Source organism: Geotrypetes seraphini, chromosome 12 (assembly GCF_902459505.1).
Source record: "Geotrypetes seraphini chromosome 12, aGeoSer1.1, whole genome shotgun sequence".
In the NCBI taxonomy this organism is placed as follows: Eukaryota; Metazoa; Chordata; class Amphibia; order Gymnophiona; family Dermophiidae; genus Geotrypetes; species Geotrypetes seraphini.
In genome coordinates, this window is record NC_047095.1 from 30,974,521 (window position 1) to 30,990,900 (window position 16,380).

Below are 16,380 nucleotides of genomic sequence, written 5' to 3' on the forward strand. Positions count from 1 at the left end.
TAAGAAAAGATCTTGAAGATGTATCTAATAGAGAAAGAAGGAATAATTTACGTTTGATTGGGGTACCAGAAGGTGTAGAAAGTGACCCTATAGCGTTTTTGTTGAACTTTCTGCCAAAAATTTTGCCATTGAAAAATCCTTATCCGTTGGAAATTGAAAGGGCGCACCGAATTCCATCAAAAAGGTTACCTAGTCAAAAGGGCCCCTGGCCGCTGATTTTCAAGATGCTTAGATACCAGCAGGTGGTAGAAATCATAAAACTGGCTAAAGAAAATAAGGATTTGAAATGCCAGGATTCCAAAGTCTTTATAGTACCGGATTTTGCAAAAGCCACTGCATACAAAAGGAAGCAGCTCTTGGATATGCGCCCTCAATTGAGATCATTAGGGGCAAGATATGGGCTGATGTATCCGGCAACAATGAGAGTGACTTTTGAAAATAAAACTCATAATTTTGATGAGGCAGTTAAGCTAAAGGAATTTTTGAGTCAGTATGATCTGCCTATGGATTCTTAAACAAGGATTTGGCATATGTTCTTCCTATATTAGTATAAATGGTTTTAGTTATTTGTTTGAATGGATATTTAAAGAAATATTTTCTTCTCCTGAAGCTTTGAGTTTGGAAGGATGGATGTTTCCTGAATATGGAATGAATATAGAAATTTGAAAGTGGCTGAACATTCTAAGAATGGCATGTGCTCATTCATAACAACTAAAGGATTCAGTGATGTACTGGACAATTAATAAGAGGGAACAATAACTATCTCTTAGAAAAGGCTGTAGCATATACTTTTGACAAACAAATAAACAAAAAGCAAAGGATGTGTTTATATGTGTATTGGACAGAACTTTATAGACATGGTGTGCAGCATTAAGTAGGTTGAGGATCGCTTGTGAGTTATGGCTTGAGCCTCCCTAGGGTATATTAATATTAATCTGGCCTTTATTGAGTTAAAAGGTCAGTGCTGCACATGAAGAGGAAAAGGATTTGCTGAATATCCTATATCTTAGATCCAGAGGAACTTGGAGAAAATCGCCAGAAGATAAGATGGTTTACAACAGTGTATAGGAATGAAAAGACTAAAATGGAAAGGAGACTATGTACTGTGTGTTGGGATTCTTTATTGAATAATATATCATATGATAAAAGATTTTAAGATTGGTTATGGCAAATTGGAATAGGATATTTGTCATGAAGTATAATGCTGAGAATATGGAAGAAAATTGGATGTTGTGGGAGGTTATCAATTGGCCTTAAGATGTTATTTTGCCCTTTCTTATTTTTTTTTTATTTTTTAAAAAAAGGGGGAGGTATAGAAATAGGAAAGTGAATTTATGCAGGATAAATCTTGACAATTAAATGAATGGATAATCACTTTCAAAAGCTTAGAGGGAAAAAAAAAAAGGGAGGCATGTGGTTTACTTGAGTTCATATATATTTGTTATAAGAAGTATAATTAACTTTTAGGTTAAAATATACTACTAGTAAAATTGTTTAAAAGTATAATAAAATTTGATTCTTCCATGGTGGTATGAGCCTGAAGTTTCATAAAAGGAAGGGTTAAAGGAAGGAAGGGAAAAGAAAAGAGGAGAGGAAAAAGGAAGGGAAAAAAGAAAAAAGGGAAGTGCATATAAAGCTTTATATTATACTAGTCTTATAGCCCGTTACATTAACGGGTGCTAGAATATATGTATGTGTGTCTCTCTTTATTTCTTTTTCTCTCTCTCCTTAGCCGCTTTCTTTCTTTCTGTCTTTCTTTTTCCTGCTCCCCCTGTCCATTCTCCCTTCCTTTTACCTCCCCTGTGTCCACCACCACCCCTTTACAGCTCTCCTTATGCAGCAGCAGCCCTTCTCCCTTTGTTTTACCTCCCCCCTGTCCAGCATCACCTTTCCCTCCCCCCATACCAGTTCCCTGTGCACCTGCCCCTGTGTCTTTTTTCTTGTCTTTCTGTCTCCCTTCCTCCCTCTGTCTGTGTGTTCAAAGCAGCATTCCCTTCCCTTCCATTTCCCTCCCCCCACACCAGTTCCCTGTGCACCTGCCCCTGTGTCTTTCATCTTGTCTTTCTGTCTCCCTTCCTCCCTCTGTCTGTCTGTCCAAAGCAGCATTCCCTCCCCCTTCCATTTCCCTCCCCCCACACCAGTTCCCTGTGCACCTACCCCTGTGTCTTTCTTCTTGTCTTTCTGTCTCCCTTCCTCCCTCTGTCTGTGTGTCCAAGCATTCCCTTCCCCTCCATTTCCCTCCCCACCATGTCTCCCTTCCTCCCTCTGTCTGTGTGTCCAAGCATTCCCTTCCCCTCCATTTCCCTCCCCCACCAGTTCCCTGTGTACCTGCCCCTGTGTCTTTCTTCTTGTCTTTGTCTCCCTTCCTCCCTCTGTCTGTGTGTCCAAAGCAGCATTCCCTCCCCCTCCATTTCCCTCCCCCCACACCAGTTCCCTGTGCACCTGCCCCTGTGTCTTTCTGTCTCCCTTCCTCCCTCTGTCTGTCTGTCCAAAGCAACATTCCCTCCCCCTTCCATTTCCCTCCCCCCACACCAGTTCCCTGTGCAGCAGCATTATTGTTTCCTCTATCCGCTTTCCCTTCCCACAGTAGCGACTACAAACGCGGGCCCGAGTCCTTTGGCGGGCCCCCTCCCTTCCCTTCTCTTCCCGCGGGTCCGACTACACATGGCGATTCAAGCAGCGTGTCCAGCAGTCTTCACACGCTGCTTCGGGTCCTTCTACTGGCCTGATTTACTCTGGCACGTCCGGAGCAAATCAGGGCAGTAGAAGGGTCCGAAGCAGCGTGTGAAGACTGCTGGACACGCTGCTGAAATCGCCAGTCGGTGCCGCGGTAAGGGAAGGGGGGGCGGCAAAGGACTTGGGTGCCGGGCAGCGGAAATCTTCTTCTACCTTGCCTCTCCTCCACCGTCGGGAGTCAGCGCCAGGAGCTTTAACGGCTGGTGGTTCCACGTTGAAAGAATCCCACGCCTCTTTGAAAACTGTCACGCCGCTGGAGGCGGGAAGCGACGGAGAGGGCAGGGGGTGAGCCGCGCATGCGCACTTCCTAGCTACAGCTCACAGAAAATGGACGCACGCTTAGGAAGTGCGCATGCGCGGCTTACCATTTTATTATATTAGATAAGAGGGTATAATGTGATTTTAGTAGATTATAACTTTTGAATTGATGTTTATACAAAATTTAAGATGGGAAAGTATAGAAAATTCTGGTATAAGTATAATCTATTATTTATTGTTTAGATTTTACATGAAAGAATGGATGAAAATATGTATGAATGGGGAAATGAATATTATAAAGGAGGGGGAATTGTCTTTTATGATATTATTATAAGGAAATTAAAATATTGAAGGGGAACTGAGATATATTGAATATGGGGATTAAATGATTTGCATGAGATTATTAAAGGGATTAATGTATTTATGTGAATTAAAATGAGTTTAGCCTTGGGGGGGTTCTTTGTTTACTTGATCCAATGAACGTTTCGAAGTTGGCAATGATGTATTGGGAGGGAGGGGTGGGGGTGGGGTGGGGGGATAGGGTGAGGGTTATTGGGATGGGGGAGGATTAATTTGGAATTTCAGAATGGGGGGGAAAGTATTTAATAATTACTGGGTGGAAATATGTGTGTAATAAAAATTATTTTAAGTAATGGATTTTAAGATTTATTCTATAAACATAAATGGCCTTAATCATCCGATAAAAAGGAAAAAAACATTACTTTATTTGAAACAGAAAAATGCGGATGTTTATTTCATACAGGAGACTCACCTTAATGGAGATGAATCAAAGAAATTAATTGGTAATTTGGTGAAAGATTGTTTTTTTGCTCCTGCGGTGGGTAAGAAAGGTGGGGTAGCGATTTTGATTAATAAGAAGTGTTCGGCAGGATTTAGTATGGGGTCTGCAGATCCTTTAGGAAGATGGGTGTATGTGAACATGAGTATGGGCAATCATATGTTGGCACTTTTTAATGTGTACGTTCCTAATTCAAATCAAATTGAATATTTTAAAGCTCTACAACCAATAGTATTACCACTGGCCGCTAATAAATTAATAGTGGCAGGAGATTTTAATGCTCTTATGGACCCTTTATTGGATAAAAAACCTAGTAAAATTTTGAAATCATTAGGATTGGATAATTTTGTAAATTCTTGTAATTTAAAGGATATTTGGCGCATTCTTCATTTTAATGATCGAGAATTTTCATTTTATTCGCATGTTCATAAATCTTTTTCTAGAATTGATTATATTTTTATTTCTGATGGTTTAGTACAAGATGTAACTCATGCCTCTATAGATCCATTAATTATATCGGATCATGGGGGTGTGTGGATTAATTTAAATTTGATTGACCAAGATAATGGTAGACCCGTATGGAGATTTAATAATGCATTGCTTGCAAATACAAAATTTTGTGAATAATTTCAATCAAAAATTGATGAATATTTTCAAATTAATAATACAGAGGATGTATCTAAAGAAATATTATGGGATGCTTTTAAGGCAACAATGAGAGGTCAGATTATATAATTCTCAGCCTATTCTAAAAAACAATTAATAAAACAATTCATTGAGATAGAAAGAGAAATAAAATTTTTGGAGTCAAAGTTGATTAAAAAATGGGAGAATTCTACATTACAAGCTTTGTTAAAAGTTAAGTATAAATATAATGAGATTTCTTCTAATTTGGCTAGGAAAAATATTCTTTGTCAGCAAGCTTTGTATTATGGAAGTGCAAATAAGGCGGGAAGATTATTGGCTAATTATCTTAAAGTGAAAAAAAGAAAGATGAAAATGAATGCAATTAAAGATGATAAAGGAGTGATTCACTCTCAAATTGGATCTATTTTAAAACAGTTTTTAACATATTATAAAAACCTGTATTCTTCTGAGTCTTATGATGATAAAGAAAAGGATGGAGTGGAGTTTTTAAGTTTGATTGAAGGTCCGAAGGTTCCTGATCATATAAAAAGGAGTTTGGAAGATCCAATATCGCTAAATGAATTACAAACAGCATTGAAGTCTCTTAGAGTAGGGATCGCTCCAGGTGGTGATGGTTTTTCGGTGGAGTTTTATAAAGCATTTCAAAATACCCTTTTACCTCATTTGTTAAATTTATATCAGAATCAACTTAAGAAAGGTTGCATATCAGGCACTATGGCAGAGTCATTGACCATTGTTTTGCCAAAGCCAAATAAAGATCCCATGCTGGTTTCAAATTACAGGCCTATTTCTTTGATAAATGTAGACGGTAAATTATTAGCCAAACTTTTGGCCCTGCGTTTGGCAAAAGCTCTTCCTTATATAATTGGTATGCACCAAACAGGGTTCGTTGCTCAAAGACACTCAGCTAATAACACTAGACTGGCTTTGCAAATGTTATACTTAACAAAGGAAATTGGAGATCCGGCTTTTTCTGTGTCCCTAGATGCAGAGAAAGCTTTTGATCGTGTGGAATGGACATTTATGTGTCAAGCCATGGAATGGTTTGGTATTGATTCGGGATTTATACAAATGATTAAAACTCTGTATAGCTCTCCTGTTGCTAGGTTATATATTAATAATAATTTTTCTGATTGTTTTAAGTTGCAGAGGGGAGTTAGACAGGGTTGTTCTCTATCTCCTTTGCTTTTTGATATAGTGCTTGAACCCTTATTATTAGCTATTCAACAGGAAAAGGAGATACAGGGTATACCGCATAAGGATAAAGAATATAAAATATCTGCATATGCGGATGATATATTACTTCATTTGAGAAATCCTGAAACAACCATTCCAAGTTTATTGGTTTTGATTGAAAAATTTAGAAAGTTTTCAGGTTATAAAATAAATTGGACTAAATCAGAAGTTCTTCCTTTGAATGTGCATTGCACAAAAGGATTATTTGACTCATTACCTTTTATTTGGAAAGAAGAAGGAATAAAATACTTAGGTATATGGATAAAAAACACACTTGATGAGACAATTATAATGAATGAAAAAAGTTTATTGCAAAAGTAAGAGTTATGTGAGCAATGGAATCCTTTGCAGTTATCTTGGTGGGGAAGAGTCCAAACTGTCAAAATGATGATATTGCCTGTGGTTTGTTATCAAATGGGAATGATACCAGTTTTTTTTCAGGGGTCTTTTTATAAAAAATTAAATAATATTCTTAGTAAATTTATTTGGCTGGGTAAAGCTGTAAGAATTGCTTTAGTGACTACAAAAACCAATTGAGGAGGGAGGGGTAAATTTTCCAAATTTTTATAGGTTTCATCAATCCTATATTCTGGGTCCTCCCAGAACTCATGGAGAAGCTTCCAGATTGGTTATGGTTGGAATGGCAGCTCATGTCTCCTATTAGGCTTCGTCATCTGCTTAGCATTAAAATGCCTAGAATAAGGAAAAGCAACAGGATAATAATGGACACATGGACAACATTAAAATATGTTAACAGTTTAACTCCTCTTACTATTCAAAAATCTGTTTGTCAAAACATATGGCTAAACTCTAAGATACGAATAGGCGGTTTTATGATTGACGGAAGGATTGGATTGAGGCAGGAATACGTACTTTAAAAGTTGTAGTTTTATAACCACACTCAAAGCAGTTTATATACAGGTACTTCAAGCATTTTCCCTATCTGTCCCAGTGGATTTTACAATCTGTCCAATGTACTTAGGACACTGGAGGAGTGACTTGCCCAGGGTCACAGGGAGCAGTGTGGGTTTGAACACACAACCACAACCACTACGCCACACTCTCCTCCTAACAGTCCAACCTATTACTGAAATAACCTGTGTCTTATGTACGTGTCTTAGGATCCCAAGCAACACTCCCAACAGACTGAGTTACCTGAGGGTGTATGGGGTCAGCAAAGCTCCAGATAAGAATCAGTGATGGCTTCAAGAGCAATTTAGCTGACATGTTTATTCTGTCTTCAAAGGTAAGGCATTCTGTCACTGCCACTGCCACTAACCCTGAGAAAAGAAATATATTAATGTAGGTTTGGGGAGTAAAACTTATATCTGTCAATCTATATTTTTAAATTCCATACCCTCCGAGCTATACAATCACTGAAAATGTTTAAATTAGTTTTGCAGCTGCTTTAAAGAAAGCAATTTTGGAATGATCTGCTAAATATCACAGAATTGTATGCTTGGCTTGGAGTAACATTAGGAGTGAGGTTCTCCTTACTGTAACACTCATGAATGGCTTCCCCTTCCCTACTACCAAGAAGTCTCATTAAAAAGCATAAAAAGTTATTACTAACAATTGGAAAAATTATAGTAATCTCAATTATACGTTTTGGTGGAATTCCCTGTGCCATATTTACAAGATGGAAAGGGCAATTGCAATACAGAAAGGAAGTTATACAATTTTTTTAAAGATATGGAGACCGATGGTTGATTTTTGTAGTGAATAGGCATCATTTTCCTTTGATAATATACATGGGGGGGGGGAGATTGGAAGATAAGATGTAGCGAAATTGAAATTTTGAAGGAATATGATCGTTTTAATGATTGTATAGAAAGATGGGAGGGGGAGGGTTTTCAATTAATTTACATATTAAGAATATAATGTATGATGTTCAAGTGTTATACGATAGTATTTCATGTTGTTCTTTTTGTGCACTTGATGTAAGTTTGAAAAAGAATAAAGAAATTTAAAAAAAAAAAAAAAGCATAAAAAGTAGCACTAATTTTTAAAACAAGATGCTGCGTACCAAATTATAACTTCCTATAACTGGAAGAAGTACTCATTTATAGCAGAATTCTGCTATATAATCTGTAGCAGTCCTCTTTTAAGGTGCCTGTAAGGTCTTACAGCATGGGTTTTTCTGAATTCAGCTCTCGGAAGCAGATATTTGATGAGCTCGGCACCCATGAATCTTTATAGGGATGGGATAGAAATGTCATTATTTCCTCTCTCCCTGCATCTGGGCCCTGGCTTGCTTGTTGAAGTTCAGAATTTGGCAGGAGAAACTTTTTTGGACCAGTGTACGAATAATCCAAAGAAACAGTACAGAAGCTTTCATTAGGTCGTGCTAATGGCTCATAATCTACACCTTTTCATCATTCTTATGTGGGCCAAGGAGAGGTATTACAACTCACAAACAGTTTTCTGAACAAAACATAATAAATAAATAAATATATATGTTTCATGTAGGTTATTTCATGATCACTCCATTGTTTATTTTGGATTATTTACACTAACTTCTTGGTTTATATATTCTAATATTTTAGGAGATTTTTAATTGTGTTGTTTTTATGGCTGTTGATAGATGCTTGTGCCTTATCATATACAGGTACTGCCTTAAGAAGGCAGTTATTAATTGGCCCGGACTCCTACACAAAGCAAAGCCTAATTAACTAAATACACCAAGTTACAACTTTCACTCTGCAGAAAAATTCACTCTGAAGTATAGAAATAGCAGCAGATACTCTGAATCACAACATCACAATAAAATGTAGTGTCAACATAGGTCTTAAATTAGACTTTTTTGCCTGCCATCTACGAGGGTGGTTTGAAAAGTTTGGTAAAAAAGCAAATTAAACAACTTAGGGCTCCTTTTACTAAGGTGTGCTAGCGTTTTTAGCGCACGCAGGATATTACCGCGCACTACACTGTGCGCTACGTGGCTAGAACTAATGCCAGCTCAATGCTGGCATTAGCACCTAGCACGCGGGGCAATGTGGTGCGCGCTATTCCGCGCGTTAATGCCCTAACGCAGCTTAGTAAAAGGAGCCCTTAGTCTCCATCAAGGGCTATACACTTAAGGAGAAATTCTACACATGGCACCTAAACTTAGCTGCTAGTAGGCACCCTACCTGTGCCTAAGTTAATTATGAAATGCAGCTTAAAATGGCAAAAAATGGTAAAGTTAAAGTGCTTAACAGCACCTAAAACATCAGAGTCAGAATCGCACTTACATAGGTGCTTTAGACCGCTTAACACCACTGTGATATGGCTAATGCCAGAAGTGGCGTTAGACGGCCTAAAGCGCCTGCATAGGCACGATTCACGACACAGATAGGTGCTGGAAATGTAGGCCTGGAAAACCCTAGCCTACATTTCCAGCGCCTTTCTTTCCCAGAGGCATGATTCCATATATGGTGCCATCATGTGATTGACATGCGATCAGTGACCACTTTTTAAGCAGCTGCCAATATCGGCACCTTATAGAGAATCTGGGCTACTTAGTCCAGCAAGTTTCCCTTTTTTTCATATCATAGGAAAAACAGCTTATGAAAAAAACCTGGAAACTCGCTGGACTAAGCCCTTGATGGATACCACATTGTTTAACTTGCTTTTTTTAACCAAACTTTTCAAACCACCCTCGTAATTCCAGATATTAGGGATTGGCCATTGTGTCAACTGGCCAGACAACAACTTTTCCGATTCAATATTTTATTGCTAATTTTTGTTGAGGTATATTTTAAAATTCTTGCATGGTGCAGAAAAATCCAATTGTTTTATTAACAGGTTTATAAAAGATAGGCAGATATTTAGAACACAGTGTGAGGGGGAAAAAAAGAACACATTTTTATGTATGCAAACATTACCATAAATGATCGGGTGCCAGTTAATACAGCTTATGGTTTTCTCCTTGCTATAATGCAAGTCTGTAAATGATTGGAATTCCTTAAGCTGAGTATCAGACTTGCTCCCATATGTGCTTTCAACTTCTGCTAATGCTCTCCAGTCATCAAAAAATGCATTCATAATTTCATTTTGCTGCAATGCAAGTTCTACCCTGTTTTGTGAAGGAAACAAATTGATTTATCTATTGAAAAATCAATGTCATATTTTTAATACAATTATATACCACTTTAATAAATGTTCATCATGAATCACATTTTTCCACATGAAGCATAATAACACTGTGAGAGCTACAAATATTCTTCATTTTGAGGTTATGCTTTGAGTATCCTGTGACCCAAAGGCAGATTCAAATGTTATAAAATTACACATCAAGGCACAGCAATATGTGAAAATTCATTAAATGGTTTCACTTTCCTTCTATTCACAAAAATCTTATTTCCAAGAGTTCTTCTGATGCATGGTATATTGTATATAATAGGAAGACCTACTAGCATCATTTAAAGTAAACCAATTGAATTGAGGTGTTGAGATCTTTTTTTTTTTTTTTTTTTTGGGTGAATGTCAAAATGTTTGCTACTATCTCAGAAAGTGTTTTATGCCTCTTTTTTTATAACTTTGGCCAGCTTTTATCAAGTTCTGCGGGCCAGCGCAGTAAATGATCCAATGCTCATAGAATTCCTATGAATGTTGAAGCACTTACCTCACCGGCCCGTGCTAAAAATCTCTAACGCAGCTTGATAAAAGAAGGAGTTAATTTTTATTGATTTTCAAAGAGGATACAACTTCAGCAAAATAAGTTAAAACTTCAACAAAAACAACCTTTATAGATTTGTATCCCAACTAACATTTTCAACTACACAATCTCCTCCCTATCCAACTCTCCCTTCCTCACAAATTACCTGAGTCAACAAATCCTGCTATCTCCAGTTCAAGCATTAAGTCACTCAACTTTTTCCAAATAGATTTCCATCACTCTCTCACCTTTTCTTTTTCCTAAGCAACTTTGTTATTAACATCTCTAGTTCCATCACTTGCCTGTCTTCAGACCACCATTTCCCTTCACTTGGGGTAATGGGGTTCCCTGTCATTGTAAATTGTTTTAAACCACAACAATTCTACTATGAACAAAGTTCAGATGTCAACAACAAATTGTTGGACCAAACAGCACAAATGTCATCTGCTGAGAGGATTCACCAAAGTAATGTGGTTCTCAAACTTCTTACGCTCCCGCTCCTATACCGTCAACACAAATGGCACCATGTCCACTCCTTGGACCCCATCTTGCGGTGTCCCTCAAGGATCACCCCTTTCCCCTATTCTCTTTAACATCTACATGTCCTCCCTGAAACTCTTTCAACTATCCCCCCTGGAAACAATCTACACTTACGCAGATGACATCCTTGTCCTCCTTGAGATTGACCAGAACCTCACAAACCTCCACGAAAACATTACAGCTTGCATAATGAGACTCCGTGCCTGGTCCCTTTCGGTACAGATGAAACTAAACGAATCAAAAACAAAACTACTTTGGCTCGGCCCAAAATTCGAACACCTGCCCACCTTTTTCGCACTACCCACAGGCGATACACTCCAGCTCGAATTCTCATGCAAGGTCCTTGGTATAATTATCGATTCCTCCCTCTCCCTCAATGACCACCTCAACTCCTTGGCAAAATCATGCTTTTTCAGCCTCCACATGCTGAGGAAAGCTAGATCCTACTTCAGCCAACAACACTTTGCCATCCTTGTCTAATCCATCATCCTCTCCAAACTAGATTACTGCAATGCCATCTACTTAAATCTATCAAAAAAGTCTTCTAAGACTCTAGCTAATTCAGAATACTGCAGCCAAACTGATCTTCTCAAAACGCAAATCTGACCATGCCTCCCCACTCCTTGCCAAACTTCACTGGCTCCCAATAATCCCCAGAATCCATTTCAAATGTTCCTGCCTGGCTTTTAAGATCATTCATGGCATCCTCCCTCCTCTTATCCCACTGTCTTTCAACCCCTCCAGTCCCGACTCCTCCAGAACTGCCCAAAGGTATAAACTAGCCTTCCCCTCCCTACGTGGCATCCACTATGCAGGCAAACTGGGAAAATCCCTTCTCTTCAAAATCACAGGTCTTTGGAACGACCTCCCCTCCCTGTTGCGGAACCTGAGCTCCCTTCAGTTATTCCGCAAACAACTGAAAACCTGGCTTTTCAGCAAATTGTAACTCTATCCTTCCCCCCCCCCCCTTCTTCATATACGTTCATGTAATCCTTTTTTTCCTCCTCTCTACCTACTATTTTAAGTTCTTGTAAACCGTGTCGAGCTCCATACTCATGGAGATGATGCGGTATATAAACTTAAGGTTTAGATTAGATAAAGAGTGTGGAGGAAAAAGCCTCAGAACCCCACCATCTCCCTACTGAATCGGATAGAAGGCACAAGGGGTGATCACCGGCATAAAACTCTTCCTACACTTCAATAACTCAGGTGGCTTCTTGCAAAGCAAACAGATACAAAATAAATATATGCTTATAAGCACATATGATGGGTTCTGAGGCTTTTTCCTCCACACTTTTTATACTTCGGTGGCACCGATATTTGGTTCTTAGCAGATGGCATTTGTGCTGTTTATTCTAACAATTTTAGGCTTGTTGTGGTTTATATTGAGTATGTAGTATTTCCTACTTGCTTGTGCTTCTGTGACCATTTATGAGTGTAAATTGTTTTGCCAGACTGGCAGGCATGTATACAAACAACCTCAGTTCCATATCTGCAGATATACACTCTTACTTTCTCTTGTAAGTACTCCCAGAATTGCTGAATGATTGGACTCAGAATATGAGTCAACAGGCCTTTTTGCCTGCACTCCCTCAAACACTCATTACAACTGGAATACCCCATGGGTTTTAACTTGACAGGAGTCATATAAACTCTAGTAAAGATTTTATACTGCTGTTCCACAATGTGAACTGATAGAGAACGCCTTCCATAATTCCTTTGAAATGGACCCTCAGGCCTCTTCATTGATATCCTCTCCCAATTTCCTACTCCAGGCCCCCTAGGCAGTGGCATTGTGATGGTAAGAGGCACCCGGGGCGGTGGCACCCCCCTGTGCCCTCCTCTCTGCTTTTCCCCCCACCCATCTGCCCGCCCGCCACGCTCACACCCTTCCTTTCGACCTCCATACCTCTAAATCTTTGCCTGCACGAGCAGCTTCTTCAGTCTTCTGCTCACACTGGTGTTCCCTCTGATGTCACTTCAGGGCCCCGCGACCTGTAAGTAATTTTAGAGGGAGCCAGGCCTGCGCGAGTAGCAGGCTAGAATAGTTGCTCGTATTGGCAAAGATTTTTAAAGAGGTACGTGTGGGACAGGAAAGGAAGATCGTGAGTGTGGCGTTGGGGGGGGAGCAGAAAAGTGCCCCCACCAAGAAGGTACCCAGGGCGGTCCACCCCCCTTTACTATGCCATTGCCCCTATGCTTCTAAAGTATCCCTTAAAGCTGATATATTGTCTGTATTCACCCCTTAACTTGTCCTTCACATCTCTTCCTCCAGCTATGCTTCATATTTTTAATGTACATGAAATACAGTAACACTAAGGGCTCCTTTTACTAAGCTGCGTTAGGGCATTAACGCGCGAAATAGCGCACGCTACAATAACGCGTGCGCTAGACGCTAACGCCAGCATTGAGCTGGCGTTAGTTCTAGCCGCGTAGCACAGTGTTAATACGCGCTAATCTGCTGCGTGCGCTAAAAACGCTAGCGTACCTTAGTAAAAGGAGCCCTAAGTATTTAAAATTTAAGGATACCTCCAAAACCAGATTTGCTTCCACACAGCACAGCTGTCAAGTTACATTACATTACATTAGTGATTTCTATTCCGCTTGTGCCTTGCGGTTCTAAGCGGATTACAAATTAGAAGATATCTGGACATTACCGAGAGAATTATATAACAAAGATTCAAGTACATTACATGATACAGTTGAGAGTTACAAAATTAGAGAATATCTGAAGTTATCCGATGGAATTATATAACAAAGATTCAAGTACATTACAGGTACCGAGAGAATTATATAACAAAGATTCAAGTACATTACATGATACAGTTGAGAGTTACAAATTAGAGTTACAAATTAGAGGATATCTGAAGTTATCCGATGGAATTACATAGTAAAGATTCAAGTACTTACAGGAAACAGTGGAGAATAACAATATATTCGGGTAACTCAAGAGGATTACCTAACATTGAAGGGATAAGTTTATTGGATACATGTGGTAGATGCTCAACTTCAGGTAGTGTACATAGATAGCATTCTGTACACACACTAGTTAAAGTTCAATTTTATATCTATGCTGATGATATCACCATAGTTATTCCCTTTACTACTCTTACCTCTGAGACAAAGATTCATATATCATCTATTCTAGAGCAAATTGAACTATGGATGACCGACTTCAAATTGAAGCTCAACACAGATAAAACTAAATTTTTCCTGGCAAGCCCTAATGACAAAATCAAAGACTCATCGATCTCCTTGAATGGTCAGGTCTTCCCTATTGACCACTTCATAAAAATTCTGGGAGTGACTATGGACCACCACCTTACTCTAAATGCTCACACAGATTTACTGGTTAAAAAATGCTTCTCGTTACTATGGAAACTCAGAACCATGCCATTGTATAGATCCATGGTGAGACCACACCTGGAGTACTGTGTGCAATTTTGGAGGCCGCATTACCGAAAAGATGTGCTGAGACTAGAGTTAGTGCAGAGAATGGCAACCCGGATGATCGCGGGTCTCAAGGATCTCCCTTACGAGGAAAGGCTGGATAAGTTACAGCTCTACTCACTCGAGGAACGCAGAGAGAGGGGAGACATGATCGAGACGTTCAAGTATCTCACGGGTCGCATCGAAGTGGAAGAAGATATCTTCCTTCTCATGGGTCCCACGGCAACCAGGGGGCACCCGTGGAAAATCAGGGGAGGGAAACTGCACAGTGACACCAGGAAATTCTTTTTCACTGAGAGAGTGGTTGATCGCTGGAATAATCTTCCACTTCAGGTCACTGAGGCCAGCAGCGTGCCTGATTTTAAGGCCAAATGGGATAGATACGTGGGATCTATTCACTGAGTTAGGTGGGGAAGGGTCATTGCGGTGGGCAGACTGGATGGGCCGTGGCCCTTATCTGCCGTCTATTTCTATGTTTCTATCAGAAAATACTTTGATGTAGCATCTTTCTGCTTACTAGTTCAATCTTCCATCTTAAGCATGCTCAATTATTGCAACATCATTTACTTGGGATCCTTCAAAAAAAGCATTCTAAGAGTCATTCAAAATTTGGCAGTTCGACTGATTTTTGGGCTGAAGAAATGGGAACACATAAGCCCTTATTATCAAAAACTTCATTGGCTGCCCCTGGAGGAGCAAATTCTGTTTAAGTTCTCTTGTCTGTGTTATAAATCAATATTTGGTCTGGCCCCCACTTACCTAGTTTCCCAATTTAACCTGGCAAGTTCTATTAGGTCCACAAGAAGAATACATCTGTTCACCTATCCGACAATAAAGGCCTGCCACTACAAAAGATTCCTGGCCAGAACCCTTGCCTTTCAGGCAGGCAAATGGAACGATTGGCTGAATAACGTTAACACACACTCCTCAACCTACTTCAATTTTAGAAAATTGGTAAAAATGAGTTTGTTCAATTGATTTGTAAACTAAGAATTTTATAGCTCTGCTAATTCAACTTCATCCATTATGTAAGATTGTATTGATGACTTTGAATTGTGACCTTTTCGCTGATTGTCCAGCGCTTCTTGTTGTAAATCGCCTCAAACTTTCATGGCTTTGGGGGTTTATAAGAATAAATTATGGGAGAGACAAAATGGCGGCGGCGTGTTAACAGCTTCTGAGTGCCTTCTAAATTCTACAGAATTTACCTGGTTGAAGAAAGGTTTTTCTTCTTCCTTTCTATCAAAGATGCCTCAAACCAAGCGCAAGGGCTTTCTCCAGGCTGATCCCCCCCTTGCCCGGTCAAACTTCGATGGGAGTGTTTTCTCACCAGCTCTCTGGCCAGTTTTGAAGGGGGTAAGAGCCCAGCAATGACTCCGGTGGAGGGAGCCCCTGGAGCTATGAGATTTGAAATCTCACTCTCCCCTCCGGCTATCCAGTTGCCACCTAAGCCGGCGCCAGAGGACATCGAGAACGTGAGCCCAGCGGTTCTTCTGAGTCCGGCAGCATCACGCAGTGGGGAGTCCGATGTCGCCCTGAGTGCTGAATTTTCATCAAGTCCAGGAGCGGAGGACTCCCGCTCGACTAAGGTGGCATTGGACTGCATTTGGCGGGTACTCCAGAAGCTAGAAGACGCGGCTACAAAATCTGCCGGTGATATTAGTACAATAGTGAGTAAACTGAATGACCTTTCTACCTCGGTACATAATATTCAAATTGAAGCCTCTGGTAAATTTGATTTTTAGGTTAATATTGGAAACTTACTTGGTTGTTATAGGATACTCTGATTTGCTGTAACAAGTGGATACTTGTGATATTTGATTGAAAACGTATATATAAATAATAAAAAAAGAATAAATTATTATTATATTTACCTTTTACATACTGCGTTTGTAAACTTGTTCACCTTTGCAGAAGACAGAAGCGTTTGTTTCTCTTTGTCTGAAAACTCTCTAGGTACGTACTGTGTACAGGCATTTTTTGGATAAGTCCTAAATTATGAAACAGATTTTAATAAAACTTGGTTTATTCGAAATTAAAATTGTTATAGGTGATACTTTTGTTTACTGGATTA

At 39.5% G+C, this 16,380-nt stretch overlaps 1 protein-coding gene across 1 annotated transcript in view; it reads right to left on the reverse strand.

Moving 5' to 3' along the window:
* Nucleotides 1–16,380, reverse strand: part of WDR63 (WD repeat domain 63) — a 155,766-nt gene that overhangs the window by 81,550 nt on the left and 57,836 nt on the right. The window contains exons 8-10 of the mRNA XM_033917020.1: nt 16,181–16,297; nt 9,544–9,734; nt 6,833–6,957 (exon numbers count right to left, since the gene is read on the reverse strand). Of these exons, the coding sequence (XP_033772911.1) occupies nt 6,833–6,957; nt 9,544–9,734; nt 16,181–16,297 (433 nt within the window). The remainder of the gene's footprint in view (nt 1–6,832; nt 6,958–9,543; nt 9,735–16,180; nt 16,298–16,380) is intronic.